Raw genomic sequence first — 19,481 nt, 5'->3', positions numbered from 1 at the left:
TACATAAGTAAAGAAGTCTTTGTTGTTCCTCTTTGCATCCTTTGCCAAATATTTCTCGTAATCTGCCTTCACTTGCCTAACCTCCTTCATGACATGATTACAGACTAACTTAAACCTACCAGTCTTGTCACCTGATAATTTATACGTATCCCATGCATTTTTCTTCTTACCACGAGTCTCATTAGTTCACCTGACATCCATTTACGCTTAAACCTTGAACAGTATTTCTTAGTCGGGACAAAAAGCCCAGTAGCTTCCAAGATTATTTCCTTGAATACTTCTCATTTAGAATTTGCTGTTGGTAACATAATCAGTTGGTCCTATTGTATAGAATTTAAAAACTTTCTCAGACCGCTGTAGTAACCTTTACAAAAGGAAAACCCTTCCCTTTATCCCTGATGGTAGTTACATCTTTGAGTAAATCCCACATCAGCACACTGGTCACCACCATCTTATGGTTCCTTTATCTGCAGATTCTTAATGCATGAAGAACCACTGCTGATAATCAGATCAAGAGTATTACTTCCTCTTGTTGACTCTCAAATGGGCTGCTGTAGAAAACAATCATTCAATAAATCCACAAAAGCTTTTCTAGTGTGCAAGTGACCAACTCACAAGTTCCAGTCAATATCTGAGAAGTTATAATCCTCCATTATGAGAATCTGATTTACTGGGCCACTATTTCTCTGTACAGTTGTTCATTGTACTCAGAGTTATTAGGCACCTAAATGGATGTCAGATGAACTATTGAGACATGTGGGAGAGAAGAAAAATGCATTTGATGCATATAAATTATCAGGTGATACAGAAACCCACAGTAGATATAAATTAGTCCGTAATCAAGTCACAAAGAATGTTCGGCAAGCCAAGGCAAATTATGAGGTCTCTGGGAAAGAATGCAAAGAAAAACAACAAAGACTTCTATGCTTATATTAACTGTAGAAGGAAGGGGTTGAATCATATTGGACCACTTGATGTCAATGGCTTAACTGTTGATGACCCTGTTCAGGTTGCAGATAAATTATATAGAATAGGTATTTTGCATCTATACTCACACACATGATAATTGCTACACTCACACATTACTAATGCTGTATAAGAGACATATGATGCAAGAAAGCATGCTTTCTAGCATCATATACCTCTGCTAATGCTAATGCTTTAGGGAAGGAAATGATAGAAGTTTATCAAACTCTAAAGAGGAACTAAATGACTTTGTGATAACTGAAATGGAAGTGAAGGAGAAATTGTTGAAGATGGACATAAAAAGGCACTTGGGGTGGACAGAACTATCCAAACATATTAAGAGAGGCAGCAAAGAATTTAAGTAAACCCTTAGCCATAATTGTGGCAGCATCCTTGGATTTCGGGAAGGTTCTTAAGGACTATAACAGACCTGTTAGCTTAACATCTGTTCCAGAGAAAATAATGGAATTACTGGTGAAGAGGTAATGCAGGACCATCTGGACAAGCATGCACTTATACTGCAATTACAGCATGGATCTGTTAAGGGTTAGCCTTGTCTAACCCTTAACTTAATCTGATAGGTTACTATGATGCATTTACCAAGGAACTGGATGCAAAAAATAATTTGGACATCATATACTTTGATTTCAGGAAGGCTTTTAATATTGTTGTGCATAAAAGACTGCTGTACAAACTGGAGCAATGTGGCATTAAGGGCAGGTTACTTCTATTGATAAAAAGGGGGTTAAATGGAAGAAGAGAGACAGTGGTTATCAATGGGTACTGTCCTTCTTGGGCCAATGTTATTAGTGAAGTTTCCTGGTGTTCGGTGCTGGGTTCAGTGTTGTTTTCAATATTAATCAATGATACTGATGAAGGTATATGGCTTAATGTCTTAAATTTGCAAATGATACGAAGGTTAGCAGGGTGGTTAGCAAAAGTAATCAGGACTAGCTACTGTAACAAGATCCAGGAAAACTGGGTCGATGGGATAAGAAATGGCAGTTGAAGTTTAACACTGACTAATGCAAGGTACTCCATATGGTTTGCAGTAAGTCCAGAGTAAATTGTCAACTGTGTGGTACTATACTCAGTGGAATGGAGAATGAAAAAGACCTAAGGTTAATTGTGTCAGACATGAAATTCTCTCAGCAGTGCAGATATGCTGCCAGGACAGCTCATGGAGTTTTGTCAATGATATGCAGAAACTTTGCTAGCAGGGATAAGGAGGTGATTATCCCTTTGTATAAGGCCATGGTTAGGCTGCATCTTGAGTATTATATACAGGTCTGGAGACCTGTCACTTTAGGAAGGATGCAGATTTGCAGGTGGTAGATGACTCTCATCAACTGGTGCAATACCACCACTTTGCTTATTGGAGGCTTGAGGTGGTGAAACCCATGTTTAGTCTCTAGAGCAAAGTTTCCGGCATCCCCCCCCCTACTTCTCTTTCAACCCATGCACGGTACTAAGTACTATAGGTTTTGATACCTTTCATGTTTGGGGTTTTCATAAAAAAAAAAAAAAAAAAGATCTGCTGGAGCAAGTGCAGAGTAGAGTAACAAGACTGGTGAAGGGAGCAAAAGGGTGCTTTTTTTTAAAAAAGGCTTCAGCTCTACACATTGCAACATCTCGAGACTAGGCACCTGTGGGAAGATCTGACTGAGGTGTTTAAAGACTTGAATGGATTGAGCAAGCTGAATGTTAATGGAATTCTTCCACTTGCTAAGACTACACACACACACACACACACACACACACACACACACACACGAGGGGGAATAAATTCAAGTTGAGGAAGGAAGGTTGCAGATTATGTGTGTAGAAGGTTGCCTTCAGTCAGTTGGTGGCTGATTGTTGGAACAGGCTTTCATCTGTTGTGGAAGTGGATTGGTTGAATAAATTCTAGGAAGAACTAAAATTCTTGGAGGGTACAGATGGGTGAACTGTGTACTTTTTTTTTTTCTGGCTGTTGCTATATATGCTTGCTTTCTTGTATCATTTGCCATTACTACTAATGCATATGGGCTGCAGTAATCCTAGGTTAATATACCAACTGTGCAATACTACACTCAAGATAGTTGAAAATGAAAAGGACCTGAATGTAATTGATGCAGTCAGATATGAAGTTCTCCAAGCAGTGCAGACAGGCTGCCAGGACATGTGGTTTTGTCTATGATATACAGGAACTTTGCTAGCAGAGATCAGGAAGTGATTATCCCACTGTATAAGGCAATGGTCAGGCTGCATCTTCAGTACTGCAAACAGGTCTGGAAGCCTCATCTTCAATACTGCATTCAGGTCCGGAGGCTTTATTTTAAGAAGGATCTGGTTCTGTTGGAATGGGTGCGGAGAAGAGCAACAAGATTGTTGAAGGGAATGAAAGGATGGTCTTACCAAGACAAGCTTCAATTCTGCAAACTGTGTTTCTGGAGATTAGCCACCTGGAAAGAGATCTTATTGAGGCGTTTTAGAACTTTGAATGGATTTGAACAAGTTCAATGCTGATAACATTCTGCCTCTCGCTTAGACTACACACAAGGGTGCATAAATTCAAATTGAGAAAGAATGATCACAGAACAGATGCGCATATGTCTTCAGCCAGCAGGTGGTTGATTGTTGGAACAAACTTCCATCTGTTGTGGTGGTAAAAGTGGGCAATTTGAATAAATTCAAGGAAGAACTAGACAAATATTGGAGGGGATGGCCAGGTGATGTGAGGGTTTTTTTTTTTTTTTTTTTTGGCTGATGATATATAAACTTGTTTTCTTGCATCTTATGCGACTATTACTGCTACTACTAATAATAATAACAAAAATAATAAAATTTTTCTACAATTTTTAACAGAATAAGCATTTTAGCGAGTCATTAGACTAATAATTTTGTACGTCCACTTTACTCATGCTTTTAATCAAAAATAACTGAACCCTCAAATCTGTACTGCCACAAAGTGGCAAACTTAGCAGTATAGTAATTGCATCACTGATTTTACCATCTTTTGTCTATCAGATTTGTCCTATGTTATCAGAGTGATAATTTATAATTATATTTCTAAAGGAATATTATGAATGTTAGTCTAAACCAGTGGTTTTCAACCGGGGTGCCACAACAACATTCCAGAGGTGCCACATAATTTGGGTTTAAGTTACTTCAACTTATTATTTTTTAATTTATATTTTTATTTCATTATAAAATGGTGTACAGTTTCGGATCTAACAGGCAGAAAATTAAGTAGGGGTGCCGCAAAATAAAATAAATTACTTAGGGGTGCCGTTATTAAAAAACGGTTCAAAACAACTGGTCTAAACCAACGGTTCCCAACTCGTGGTTCACGAACCCTCAGAGGTGCGCAATAAGAATTCTGTGATGGAAACTGCTTAGGCTGGCAACAACCTACTTGGAAACCTCTTTCCCTCCCTGCTGACGTCATGTGCTTCTATTATGGCATGGCATGGCATGGGATATGGTGAAACTGGCTAGAACTGCTGCCACCTTATGAATATTATCAAGGTGGCACTGCCACAGCTGGTCTGGCTGGTGTGGGAATATACACATAGAACCACTGCCCTCAGTGCGATCTCCTCCCACACAGGGCACCCTGGCCCTGTGCTTTTAATCCCCTGGGGCCAGTCCCCTTCTCCACTCCTCCCTGTTTCCATTTCTAGTAGGCCCCCTTCTCTGTGGCCTGCTGTTATTTAACTATATCCTGACCCACCATTCTTTGTTATTTTCTTACTCACTCTTTCCAATCAATTTTTTTTTTTTTTTTTTTTTTTGATCTCTGGCAGGAAGCTGAGGAGACCCTGGTGGAGGCCTGCCAGAGTATAATGATTAGCCTGGTTCTCCTCCCAGTATTGGTAGCAGGCAATGTAGGGTCCCACAATGGGCCCTATGGCTAAGTAGCCAGAGACACAACAACAGAACATAGCACTACTCTGACAAAAACCAGACATTAGATTTTCTGGTCTTTACAGAGGTTCTGTACTTTTCCACAAAGTATCATGGTGCAGATGTGTGTGTGTGGGAAACCACCGGTGAAGTCTTCCACAAAACACTATACTTAGATTTACATAGGTATATTTTGTAAACTACAAAATAGTAAAGAACTGCCAACAAAAGAAACCACATCTACCACAATTCCTTATAATTAGTTTATTATCTTACAGTAATCGTGTTAAATAAATGTTTTATATACAATTTTTTTTTTTCTTCATCCTCAAAGACCATTATTATATATAGGTACTTAATAATAATTTTATATTATATTATGACGCAATATCGCATATAAAAACATAGTACTGGAAATTGTTTATAATAAAAATTTGGAATTATATGATTTCAGAGAATATGGGCTTAGTGGTTCGTGATAAAAATATTATGTTGAAAGGGGTTCATGACGCAAAAGAGGTTGGGAACTGCTAGTCTAAATCAAGTAACAACAACTCAATTAGAACAAATATTGTCACCTTTTTAGCAGTTCTTCCCAAAACAATTACTCAACATGTTGTAATTACCAATAAGTTGAGAAGCACTTCTTTAGTTTCATATTAACTATTAGCAGAGATCCACTACCAATAAAGCTAATTTGTTTTTAAATATACTAGAACTTGCTCAGTGGAAATCTGTACTGTTTAGCATCAAGTACTGATTTCATTTCTATTTTTCTTGGGGCCATACACAAGTATCTGGAAGTATCCACACCATATTCACTGCATTCAGCTTTTTCAAGAGGTGAGGCAGTGTATTTTGAGATGACATCCAGTTGTTTGCTGGTGCCAACTTGGCCCAGCTTATATGAACTATTTGCTAAGATTTTTAGATTTTAGCAAGACAAATGATGAATATTAATCCTTATTCCTAATTAACAGAAAATTATCTTAACAATTCAAGATTATAGATATGATTTTTTTTTCTTTTCTCCTAAATTTTATCCATCTGTTATGTAGGCATTTAATCTACTTCACAGCTGTCCTAAAGAAGCAAAAAATGTATCGTTTTTTGCTATTTTAGAAAAAATGCTTAACACCTTAGTAAAATATGCCAAGCAAATATCTGTTAGTCAGTATGGTTTTACTTATTGATTAAACAAGGAATTTGCTAAGTGGTATATTTTAAGTGACTAATCTTACAGAATGCAGGCTACCTGAATTTCAAAACCCATATTTGGTGCAAAAGGCAGTTCACAGTCTAGCTTGTATAAATTAAATCATTTGTTAATTATTCACCATAACATTCATGGTCACCCTTAAGAAATGGAAAAGTTAAAGATCAGGGTTTCATTTTACCTACCTCACACACCTTTCAAACAACTGGTGAAAGGTGACTAGTTTTATGAATGACGAGCAGGTGACAATCTTAAACTCTGTCTCACCATAAATAAATGAATGAATTATAGATATGATTTTTTTTTCTTTTCTCCTAAATTTTATCCATCTGTTATGTAGGCATTTAATCTACTTCACAGCTCATCTGTATCTCATCTGTACCAGTTTTGGGTCAGCAAGAGTGCATCAGGTTTATTCAGGGTTATTGGGTAGTTTGTAGTCATGTTTATTTTCATTTAGGATTAATTTTCTCTGCTAGTTATAGATGTAACTGTTTGTTTTATTATTCTTCATTTTTAAAGGATATTTTTGTTTTGTGAATAGTCATTGTGAAGCATGTGAAAAGAAGACTGCTATTTTTAGTTCTGTAAAAGGTCTCAGTTCTTCATTATTTAAAAATAATGAAGAACTGAGTTCTATAAGTTACTGTGTTTGGAAACCAGGCATTTTAAGCCTAAATCAATTTAGATGTTTAAGGCTTAGATACAGCCAAGTGGTTAAGTTCAGGAGTGCAGTAGCATATGCTTTTGACTCCATAGCTCAGACCCCACACACTACACAGCTACAATTATTACCATATGCATACTACTATACATATATTACAATTATTATCATATTTATATGATAATAATTGTATTTTAATCAAAAATGATTACTTATGAATTTCTGTCTTATGTAGTAATGCTGCAGTTTAGAAGTTTTCTTAAGTATAAGCAGAGTATAAGCAGAAGATTTCTTATAAAGGAGTTGGGCAAACTATGTACTGAGGTCATCATTACACTTAATCATGTAAGGCACATAAAATTCAAATTGAGAAGGAATAATTGTAGAATATGCCCAACATTATTCCATCAGTTGTTCAAACTTTTGTGGATGTGGGTGGTGGGTTGCAAGAATTTGTAGTTACATGTGTCTGGTTTATACAATCACTATTATTCCATAAGATAAATTTCCATCCTGGGAAGTCCACTCCAAAAGAGTGCAAAATATTTTTCAAACTAAGTGTTAGGAAAATACAGACCTCACACAATTTTTTTTTTTTTTTGGATAGTGCAAAAAGGAGTCAAATAAAATAATTATTTTCAGCTCCAGATTAGTGTCCTGATGCACAAGTTCTACTAGTGCAGTATATCGAAAGTTTCAATTTATGAATAACATTCATTCATTCATTCCCTCTCTTTCAGTTGATGCATCAAAGAAAATACAGACCTTCTCACACATGAGTGGCAGAAGACAGAGAGTGATAATCAATGGACACTGCTCAACATGGACTAATGTTATTAGTGGAGTTCCACAGTTCAGTGTTGGGTCCATTGTTGTTTTCTGTATTTATAAATGATACTGATGATGGTATATCAAGCTTTATGTCCAAGTTTGCAGACGATACAAAGGTTGGCAGGGTTGTTAAGGACACTACTGATGCTATGCTGCTGCAACAGGATCTGGAAAGGTTGAACAGATGGGCTGAGAGGTGGCAAATGAAGTTTAACATTGACAAATGTAAAGTACTGCATATGGGAAACAGTAACCCCAGATCAATGTATCAACTCTGTGGTACTATGCTGACAGTGGTAGAGAATGAAAAGGGCCTGGGGGTAATTGTGCAGGCAAATATGAAGTTCTCTGAGCACTGCATACGAGCTGCAAGAGTAGCTCACGGTGTCTTGTCAATGATATACAGGAATTTTTCTAGCAGGGATAGGGATGTGATTATTCCCTTGTATAAGGCATTGGTCAGGCCACACCTTGAGTACTGTATACAGGTCTGGAGGCCTCATTTCAAGAAGGATGTAGAGCTGCTGCAACGAGTACAGAGAAGGGCAACAAGATTAGTGAATGGAACAAAGGGTTGCTCTTACGAAGAAATGCTTAAGTTTTGCAAATTACAGAGTCTGGAGACTAGGCATCGGCGAGGTGATCTGATAGAGGTGTATAAGGCTTTGAATGGCTTGAGCATGCTCAATGCCGATGGGATTCTTCCTCTTGCTCAGAATAATCACCTGAGAGGTCATAAATTCAAATTGAGGAAGGACGGATGTCGGATAGATGTGCGGAAATTTGCCTTTAGCCAGCGGGCAGTTGGTTTGTGGAATAGACTTCCATCACTTGTTGTTGAAGTTGATAGCCAAAACAAATTTAAGGCTCAGCTGGACAGGTATTTTGAACGAATGGAGGGATGAAATGGGAGTAGTGGTTGTGTTTTTTTTTTTTTTTTTGGCTGATGCTGAATAAGCTTGCTTTCTTGCATCATATGCCTCTACTAATGCTAATGCTAATTTGCACTGTCCAAAAAAAAAAAAAAAAAAAGAGAGTCAAATAAAATAATTATTTTCAGATCCAGATTTATTTTTAGATTGGTACCAGTTCAGTGTCCTGATGCAGTTTCTACTGATGCAGTATATCCAAAATTTCCATTTATGAATAACATTTTTTCTCTCTCAGTTGAACTGCTCTGGATGCATCAGTAAATAAATTTTGGTAAACAAAATTTTGGAAAATTTTGGTAAATAAATTTGATGGATTTGAAGTATTGCTCAGAGAACAAAGGCAGATATTGTTGGGATATCAGAGACGGGGTGTCACACAGATATAAGGAATGCAGAACTGGAATTTGGGGAGTACAATGGGTAGAGGAAGTATAGACAGAATAGGAAGGGAGGAGGGGTTATGATATTAGTTAAGAAACACAAAATCCAAGGAAGTTAAGCCAGTCGACATCACTGGACAGTGCAGTGGCGAGTCAGTTTGGTGTGACATAAGCATTGGGAGATCAAAATTGAGAGTACAAGTGTGTTATAGGCCTAATGACTCTGATGAGTATAATAAGAAACTGTACAGGGAAATAGAGTGGGCCAATAAATCAGAGAGTCTTATAATGGGGGATTTTAATTTCCCAGATATTGACTGGAATTTGTGGGTTGGCACTCACACACTAGCAAGGCTTTTGTGGAATTATTGGATGATTGTTTTCTACGTCAATATGTTCGGGATGCAACTAGGGGGAGTAATACTCTTGATCTGATTATAAGTAGTGATTCTTCATGCATTAAGAATCTGCAGATAGAGGAACCACTAGGTGGCAGTGACCACAGTGTGCTGAAGTGGGATTTACTCAAAGAGGTAATACCATCAGGTGTAAAGGGAAGGGTTTTTGCTTTCGTAAAGGCAACTATGGTAGTCTAAGACAGTATTTAAATTCTATATGGTGGGACCAACTGATGATGTTACCAACAGCAAATTCAAAATGGGAAGCATTCAAAGAATTTATCTTGGAAGCTACTAGGGCTTTACATACCAACTAAGAAATATTGTTCAAGGTTTAGGCCTAAATGGATGTCAGATGAACTAATGCGACATGTGACAAAGAAGAAAAATGCATGGGATACATATAAATTAATGGCTGACATGGAAGCCTATGATAGATATAAGCTGGTCTGTAATCAAGTCACAAAGGAGATTAGGCAGGCAAAGGCAGATTATGAGAAATCTTTGGCAAAGGATGCAAAGAAAAACAACAAAGCGTTCTTTACCTATGTAAACTCTAGAAGGAAAGGGATGAATCAGATTGGTCCACTGGATATTGATGGTTCAACTGTTCATGATCCTGCTCAGGTGGCTAACAAACTAAATGAGTATTTTGCATCTACATTCAGCCATGAGGAGTTATTCAGGGAGGGGAATGCCAGAGTTTAGATAAACTCTGGCAGTGAGCTAGATGATTTTATAATAACTGAGGGGAAAGTGGAGGAGAAATTGTTGAATATAAACATAAAAAAGGCACCCAGGGTGGACGGGATCTATCCAGTTATATTAAAGGAGGTAGCAAAAGAAGTAAGCAAACCCTTAGCCATAATTATGAGAACTTCCTTGGACTCAGCAGAGGTACCCATAGACTGGAGATGTGCAAATGTGACCCCAATTCACAAAGGAGGATCAAAGGGCGACACAAGTAATTATAGACCTGTAAGTTTAACTTCTGTTCCAGGAAAATTAATGGAGGCACTGGTTAAAGCAGCATTGCAGGATCATCTAGACAACACTTCAGTTATAGCTCGGACACAGTATGGTTTTGTTAAGGGAAAGTCTTGCCTGACCAATTTGATTGGATACTATGATGTGGTCACAAAGGAACTGGATGCAGGGAATAACTTTGATATCATATATTTGGATTTTAGAAAGGCCTTTGATACTATTGCACATGGAAGACTGCTGCACAAATTGGAGCAGTGTGGCATTGGAGGCAAATTGCTGCTTTGGATAAAGGGATGTTGTTGTTGTTGTTGTTTGGTTTTTAGGAGCATTAGCAACTAAGGCCATATTGCTCTGGGGATATGCGGTGATCATTCCCTGACCTTTCCACATCTTCCGTATTTGGTGGTCACGGGCTCGAACCTCGGTCTAATCAAGAAGTGTGTGCTACGCATTGCTGCTCCTGCCCACCTGGCTACGGAGGTGCCGATAAAGGGATGGTTGAGTGGGAGAAGACAGAGAGTGGTAATTGTGGACTGCTTATTGTGGACTAATGTTATTAGTGGAGTCCCTCAGGCTTCAGTGTTGGGTCCATTGTTGTTTTCTGTACTTATAAATGATATTGGTGATGGTATATCAAGCTTAATGTCCAGGTTTGCAGACGATATGAAGGTTGGCTGGATTGTTAAGGGCACTAATGACAGTACACTGCTGCAACAGGATCTAGAAAAGTTGAGCAGATGGGCTGAGAGGTGGCAAATAAAGTTTAACCTTGACAAATGTAAAGTACTACTGGTATTAGCATTAGCATTAGTAGAGGCATTTGATGCAAGAAAGCAAGCTTATGCAGCATCAGCCAAAAAAATAAATAAATAAATAAATAAATAAAAAATAAAATAAATAAATAAAAAATAAAATAAATAAATAAAAAATAACTACTTCCACTTCACCCTTCTGTTCGTTCGAAATACCTGTCCAGCTGAGCCTATATGGGAAGCAATAACCCCAGAGTGAAGTATCAACTCTGTGGTAGTACACTGACAGTGGTAGAGAATGAAAAGGAGCTGGGGGTAATTGTGCAGGCGGATATGAAGTTTTCTGAGCAGTGCAGACGGTCTGCAAGAGTAGCTCATAGTGCCTTGTCAATGTTATACAGGAATTTTTCTAGCAGGGATAAGGAGGTGATTATCCCCTTGTATAAGGCAATGGTCAGGCCACACCTTGAGTACTGTATACAGGTCAGGAGGCCTCATTTTAAGAAGGAGGTAGAGCTGTTGGAACAAGTACAGAGAAGGGCAACAAGATTAGGGAGTGGAACAAAGGGTTGCTCTTAAGAAGAAAGGCTTAAATTTTGCAAATTACAGTGTCTGGAGACTAGGCACCTGAGAGGTGATCTGATTGAGGTGTATAAAGCCTTGAATGGTTTGAGCATGCTCAATGCTTATGGCATTCTTCCTCTTACTCAGAATAATCACCTGAGAGGGCATAAATTCAAATTGAGGAAAGACAAATGTAGGATACACGTGCGGAAGTTTGCCTTTAGCCAGCAGGTTTGTTGGTGGAACAGACTTCATTCTTTGTTGTGGAAGTTGATAGCCCAAATAAATTTAAGGCTGAGCTGGACAGGTATTTGGAATGAAAAGAGGGGTGAAATGGGAGCGGTTTTTTTTTTTTTTTTTTTTGGGTGATGCTGAAAAAGTTGCTTTCTTGCATCATATGCCTCTACTAATGATAATGCTAATTAGTGAAAATGGGAAACTTCACCCTTTTATGGTCTGCCTGGTCAAACATATTACTGACCGAGCCGGACCAAGGTATTTCCGTGCCCCGGACAGAAAGAGTTTTCATTGCCCTTTTACTAACGATATATATATATATTTCTTGCCTCATTGTTCTTCTGTTTTTGGTGCCCCTTAAAGAGGCAAGGACCCTACTAGCCTGTGCCTTAACACAGCACTGGTTACTGAAATATTTGGGATACTTGTTTCTTTGTTTGCTTAAGAGCAAATAAACAAACAAGCATCTGTGGTTATAATGTCCCAAGTCAAAATTTGGGATGCAGCAACACCTGAAGCAGCTATTACAATTTGCCACCCCCCACCTGCCCTTTTTTACTGATGAACAAAATTAGCCCACAATTAAAAAAATAAATAATAATAATAATAAATGAAAAAGAAATGGAAAAACTGTGCTTCTTTGATTGATAAGAGGTTTACAAAATACTGAAACTAAAAAAAAAAATTAATATTATAAAATTTACCAATATGAAAAGTAGGTTATTTTAATTAACAGATGGGATGAGAAGCACTTACTCTTTTGTATATACAGTCCAAAACGTTTTAGTTCTTCCTTGTTAAATTCTCCGACACCTTTTGTAACTGTTTCAAATTTTACAGCTTCGCTCAGTCTCTTTGAGAGACCTTGCATATCAGAAATATAGTCTGCATCAGTCGTTTTGCAAGGTATCGGAATAGGCGGTGCAGGAATCAATAAAGTCCTCAAAAGGGCAATGCCCATTATTATGCAAACTATCAAGCTACTAGTGCGCAAAGCTACTCTAATATATGAGTAATACACACGCTCCATTTTTTAATAACTGATCGTATAATTTATAGCATAACGCACATCATTAAAAGAGACTTCAAGGACCTACTACAAGTACATCTCACCCACAAATCCATCCTTATCTTCATCACAAATACGATAATAGATAAAGTTTCTATCAGATGAAATGATTTTCTCACATGTGAAACGCAACTTCAGCGCCTCTATTCATTATTTTAGAATTAATATTTTTTTTAAATGTCTTTATAACTGAGCTAAATTATGTGAGTCATTTTATTTTTAAAATAGGTACGACGGTAGTTGGATTGCAGTTTTGTAGTCTGCACTATTAGTGCCTGTAATAACTATATATGTACTGAATTATGACAAAAGATATATGCAATTAAAAAAAAGCCATGATAAAACTATATCTGAAACAGAAATAATAATAATGGAGGATGTCGATTATCCGAAACATCGATTATCCGAACCGTTTCTGCTGTCGTTGTACACTGCTCGACAAAATAAACAGAACACGTATAAAACGTGGTGTAACTCGCGCAGCTTGCGATGAAGCGGGACAAAATTTGATATGGCGGTGTTCCACATCGTAACGATGAAATGAAGTGACAGCAAGAAAGGTATAAGGGACATTTATAGTGGTTGTATAAGAATTAACAAAAAGTTAATTACCGAGGAGTTGGTTGTCGGCATGCAACGCAACGAAACGCCCGAGCTCGTCCCACACATGTTCGATCGGATTTATCTGGTGATCGTGCTTGCTATAGCAGTCGTTGGATATCTTCAGTATCATACACTGGTGTGCAAAACTTAAGGACCACCACTATTTCTAAAGGTTACAACCAAAAAATCTTTACTTACGGTACACTTTACGATGAGAGTAGATTCAGTCTCAACAGCGATTCTGGACGTCAGCTAATCTGGCGAGAGGTTGGCACACGGTATCACCCCGTAAACATCACTGAAAGGGACGGATATGGCGGTCGAGGTGTTCTCGTCTGGGGAGGGGTTATCTTGGACAGACGTACACAACTCCAGATACTGGAAGGCGATACTGTAACCGGTGCACGCTACTGTACTGAGGCAATCCTTCCCCATGTGCACCTGTTCCGAGGTGCCATTGGCCCCGAGTTCGTGTTTATATGGATGATAACGCCGTATCCCATCGCACTTCAGCTGTGATATGCTTTTGGAAAGTGAGGACATTGTTCGTACGAATTGGCCTGCCCGTTCTACCGATCCGAATCCCATTGAACACATATGGTACGCTCTGGGGAGACGCCTAGTGGCACGTCCCCACCCACCAGAAATCGTTCACCAGCTGAAGATGGCGCTGACAGAGGAATGGACGATGTTACCACAAGAACTTATCAACAACATTGTTCTAAGTATGGACAGGAAGTGCAAAATCTGCATCGACATTAGGGGTGGCAATATCTCCTACTGGAGGACCACCTCCTCCCTTTGTTCCATCTTTGGCAGTGATGCAGCTGTATCTTGGCAGCTAGTGCTATGTTGCCATTTTTGAATAAAGTCCCCATTGTTGTGTCGGTGTTGTTTCCTTTATCATTTCTGTACCCCACGAGGTTCCTTTGGTATGCTTTTCTCATATCCTATGAGAAGCTACTGGTGAACACCTGACTGGTCCTTAAATTTTGCACACCAGTATGTTACTTCACCACTTGAACTCTATGTGCAGTGGCGTTGTCCTGCATGAAAAGAAAATCTGGGCCAATCGCACTCGTAAAAAGTCGCACATATGGTTCGAAGATCTGTTCTCGGTACCTCTGTGAAGTTATGGCACTCCTATCAAAAACATAAAGAGGATGCGGCCGTTGATCATCATTCCTCTATTGGAATGAGCAGAAGCCTGAAAAACAAGATGCAGGATATTTCAGAGACTGCTGGGAGTCATTGCGGTATAAGTAAACACATGGGTTGTGTTAGGGTAGCTAAGAATAGGAACAGGTGCATGTATACTTGCGTGTACACCAATGCTAGGAGTTTGGTAAATTAATTTGATCAATTTGAGGTATTGCTCAAAGCATCAAAGGCGGATATCGTTGGGATATCAGAGACGTGGTGTCACACAGATATAAGGAATGCAGAACTCAAATTGGGGAGTACAACGTCTACAGAAAGGATAGATAGATACATATGTGCGGTTAGCACACACAGATTAGTGAACCCCGGCCTGACTCAGCATGCCTGGGGTCAGGCACTGGGTAGCGATTGCCAGAATGTTGGCTGCTCCCTATTCCACGTAGAATGAATAATAAAGAACAATGACATCTGGTGGATTTGGACAAAAGTCTAGGGGCCACGGGCAACCATGAATACATACATACATACATACACTATCAAGTTATCAAGTTGTAATTACCCAATGTGGGAGTTCGGCGATCCTACCAACTATGCTACCCACGAGTTTGCTCGTGCAGCACGGTGGTATCGTGACCGTCCTCCCCACACCGGGTGGAAATGGCCCGGTTTCGAATTCTGTCGATGACGCGAGGAACTTTAATGGGCTTTTTTCACTCCGTTGCTGAATTTGTCGGTCTCAGGCGTATATTGCAAGGTTTTTTTTCTCAGAATTTGGGATTTTTTCGTCCAGCAATACAGGCAAATCCACCAGAGAAAACACGCAATTTAAGACAAAATACATACAGTATATGGGTATATGTAATCATTTATGGGTGACCCTAGCATAATAAATTTTTTTGTGCTACCCACGAAGGCTTCTTATCTACTTTTTTTCTTTTTTTTTTGTGGCTTTTTGCGCTATATCGCGAATACTATTACCACGAGTATTACTAATTATATTATACAAACGGCGATGTCTAATATTTTCATAATTTTGCGTCATTCTATATCGTGGCGGAATCACCAGCTCTCAGCTGCTTTTAAGGAAAAACAATCGGCTTATCGAAATTGGAAATGGTGAATCCTTTAATCCACAGGAAGTTGACAAACGGAAACTGTTCGAGCAGCTGAAGCAGAGCACTCTGTCCTATACAGACAAGAATGCTAAGCAAGGGAAATCAATCCTTTTTAGTTGCTCCTTCAACCAAACCAAAGTTAAGGGTCTACCATGGGGCAATGACTCTATTAATATGCTGAGATTTAGCATTAGCATTAGCATTAGTAGAGGCATATGATGCAAGAAAGCAAGCTTATTCAGCATCAGCCAAAAAAAAAAAAAAAAAACACCACTCCCATTTCACCCCTCCGTTCGTTCGAAATACCTGTCCAGTTGAGCTTTAAATTTGTTTAGGCTATCAACTTCAACAACAAGTGATGGAAGTCGGTTCCACCAATCAACCACCCGCTGGCCAAAGGCAAATTTCCGCACATCTATCCGACATCCGTCCTTCCTCAATTTGAATTTATGCCCTCTGAGGTGATTATTCTGAGCAAGATGAAGAATCCCATTGGCATTGAGCATGCTCAAACCATTCAAAGCCTTATACACCTCTATCAGATCACCTCGCCGGTGCCTAGTTTCCAGACTCTGTAATTTGCAAAACTTAAGCCTTTCTTCGTAAGAGCAACCCTTTGTTCCATTCACTAATCTTGTTGCCCTTCTCTGTACCCGTTCCAGCAGCTCTACATCCTTCTTGAAATGAGGCCTCCAGACCTGTATACAGTACTCAAGATGTGGCCTAACCATTGTCTTATACAAGGGAATAATCACCTCCTTATCCCTGCTAGAAAAATTCCTGTATATCATTGACAAGACACCATGAGCTACTCTTGCAGCTCGTCTGCACTGCTCAGAGAACTTCATATCTGCCTGCACAATTACCCCCAGGTCCTTTTCATTCTCCACCACTGTCAGTGTAGTACCGCAGAGTTGATACGTTGCTCTGGGGTTACTGTTTCCCATATGTAGTACTTTACATTTGTTAATGTTAAACTTCATTTGCCACCTCTCAGCCCATCTGTTCAACCTTTCCAGATCCTGTTGCAGCAGCATAGCGTCAGTAGTGTCCTTAACAACCCTGCCAACCTTTGTATCATCTGCAAACTTGGACATTAAACTTGATATCCCATCATCAATATCATTCATAAACACCGAAAACAACAACGGACCCAACACTGAACCCTGAGGAACTCCACTAATAACATTAGTCCACGTTGAGCAGTGTCCATTGATTACCACTCTCTGTCTTCTGCCACTCAACCATCCCCTTATCCTAGAAGCAATTTGCCTCCAATGCCACACTGCTCCAATTTTGCAGCAGTCTTCCATGTGCAACAGTATCAAAAGCCTTTCTAAGATCCAAATATATAATATCAAAGTTATTCCCTGCATCCAGTTCTTTTGTGACTACATCATAGTATCCAATCAAATTGGTCAGGCAAGACCTGCCCTTAACAAAACCATGCTGCGTCTGAGCTATAACTGAATTCTTGTCTAGATGATCCTGCAGTGCTTCTTTAACCAGTGCCTCCATTAATTTACCTGGAACAGAAGTTAAACTAACAGGTCTATAATTACTTGTGTCAGCCCTTGATCCTCCTTTGTGAATTGGGGTTACATTTGCACATCTCCAGTCTATGGGTACCTCCCCTGAGTCCAAAGTAGCTCTCATAATTATGGCTAGGGGTTTGCTTACTTCCTTTGCTGCCTCCTTTAATATAACTGGATAGATCCCATCCACCCCAGGTGCCTTTTTTATGTTTATCCTCAACAATCTCTCCTCCACTTTCTTCTCAGTTATTATTTAGCAAGATTAATATCTCCAAACAAGAACTGTTTGGAATAATAAATCAGCTACCTAACTATTCTAGTATCTGGACAGCCTAATTTCCAATTTATGCTCTGAAAAGAATGTTCGCAAAAGTCTGGGTGACAGAATGACTTTCCCATATCAAAAACTGGTCAGAATGTCCAATTTTCAACCAACTTCAGACCTTTTACTTTAGCTTAAATTGTTAGAAAAATGTATGGTTCGTTAATTATCAACCCACATCTTCTGTGAAAGATTGATCCACTATACCCAATAAGGAACGAGAAACGGTCTACTCTAATACAAATTCTGTAATTTTTTTTACATCGTTGTTAATTGTTGAAATCGTGCAGTAACCCTCGACACATCTGCTGCACGTAACTTAGTTTCCGTTACTTCGCTTCTTGCTCTACTTGGACAATCCTTCCTGATCAACGTTCTTGTTCTTACCTTCATTGAAGTCGTTCTATTAGAGACAATACTTAATCATCCTCCAACCACTTGTGCACAATGTGGACCCAATGACACAGCGCATTATCGTCTTGGAAGATTGCATTTCTGTCTGAGAATAAATGCAACATGGCAAGGTGCACATGGTCTCCAAAGAGCTGCCGGTAGACCTCACCAGTGTGTGTGCGGATAGCATAGCAGTACCGTCTCCATCCTCCCTACACCGGGTGCTAAAGGCCTGGTTTGAATCCCGTTGAGGACGCGAGAAACTTTTATAGGCTTCTTTCACTCCGTGGCTGAGTTAGTGTCTCTCAGGCATAGATAGCAAAGTTTTTCCCCCAGAAACTGGGGTTTTTCGTCCAGCAAAACTGACAAATTGACCACAGAACGCACGCAGTTAACAGACGTAAGACACAGAGCACGGCAGATGAATTTAATTATTTGGGTGGTCTAAAAAATAGTAGTTAATAGTTCACTCCGTACCTGAGTTTGTCGGTCTCATGCGTAGACCAAGGTTTTTCCTCCGGAAAAACTAGAATTTTTCGACTAGCAAAACAGGCAAATCGACAAGAGAACAAAAAAAAATTACTGTATTAGGGTTACCCGTAAATGAAATTACATTAACCCGTATTCGTGTCTGTAAATTGCGTGTGTTCTCTGGTCGATTTGCCTGTTTTGCTGGACGAAAAAACCTCAGTTTCTGAGGGAAAAAACCTTGCTATCTACGCCTGAGACCGACTAACTCAGCCACGGAGTGAAAAAAGCCCACTAAAGTTCTTCCCGTCATCAACGGGATTCGAACCCGGGCCTTTTCCACCCGGTGTGGGGAGGACGGTGGCGGTACCACTGTGCTACCCACGCAGACTCGACAAGAGAACAAACGCAATTTACAAACACTATAAACATGGGTAAATAAAAGTAGCTTTCTAAGTGACCCTGATATAATAGTTTAGTTTTAGACCTCGCCAGTGAAACGTCGATCCATATGCACCAGAAAGTCCTAGTCCTTGCCGCAACATGTCACATATTAAGCAACCACCGCCACATGCCGGGACGGTGAGCACCATGCATGATGGGTCCGTGGGCTTGTGTTGCTTGCGCCACACATGGAGTTCGTCGGCGTGTTTTGCCAAGTATTTGGACTCATCGAACCAACGCACACTCGTTTCCAGTCCTACAGCATCCAAACAGCTTATTGTTGACACCACAATATTCGCCGTCGACGATGATCAGCGGTGAAGAGAGGGTGTCTCTTGGGTCGTCTGCTGTGGAACCCCATATGTCTGAGTGTGCGATGCATTGTCATTTGGGATATCGTTCTTGTTCTTCCCCATATTGTATTGCAATGTTAACTGCCACACGGTGACCTGCTGAGCCTGTACAATGTGCCGCGTCTGCGCGAGTAGCACAGTGGTATCGTCACCGTCCTCCCCACACCGGGTGGAAAAGACCTGGGTTCGAATCCCGTCGTGAC

General features: G+C 39.6%; 1 protein-coding gene across 1 annotated transcript in view; it reads right to left on the bottom strand.

The window, feature by feature from the left end:
• The window catches only part of LOC150090351 (N-fatty-acyl-amino acid synthase/hydrolase PM20D1-like), a 107,734-nt gene extending 94,758 nt beyond the window's left edge, over positions 1-12,976 (bottom strand). Inside the window, exon 1 of the mRNA XM_090369083.1 lies at positions 12,572-12,976. Within this exon, the coding sequence (XP_090225209.1) occupies positions 12,572-12,845 (274 nt within the window). The 5' untranslated portion in view covers positions 12,846-12,976. The remainder of the gene's footprint in view (positions 1-12,571) is intronic.
• Positions 12,977-19,481: the final 6,505 nt, after the last annotated feature.

This window comes from Mastigoproctus giganteus, chromosome 2 (assembly GCF_048544385.1).
Source record: "Mastigoproctus giganteus isolate SK-2022 chromosome 2, ASM4854438v1, whole genome shotgun sequence".
NCBI classification, from domain to species: Eukaryota; Metazoa; Arthropoda; class Arachnida; order Uropygi; family Thelyphonidae; genus Mastigoproctus; species Mastigoproctus giganteus.
Note: the sequence above shows the minus strand (reverse complement) of the source record. Positions and strands in the feature narration are given on the sequence as shown.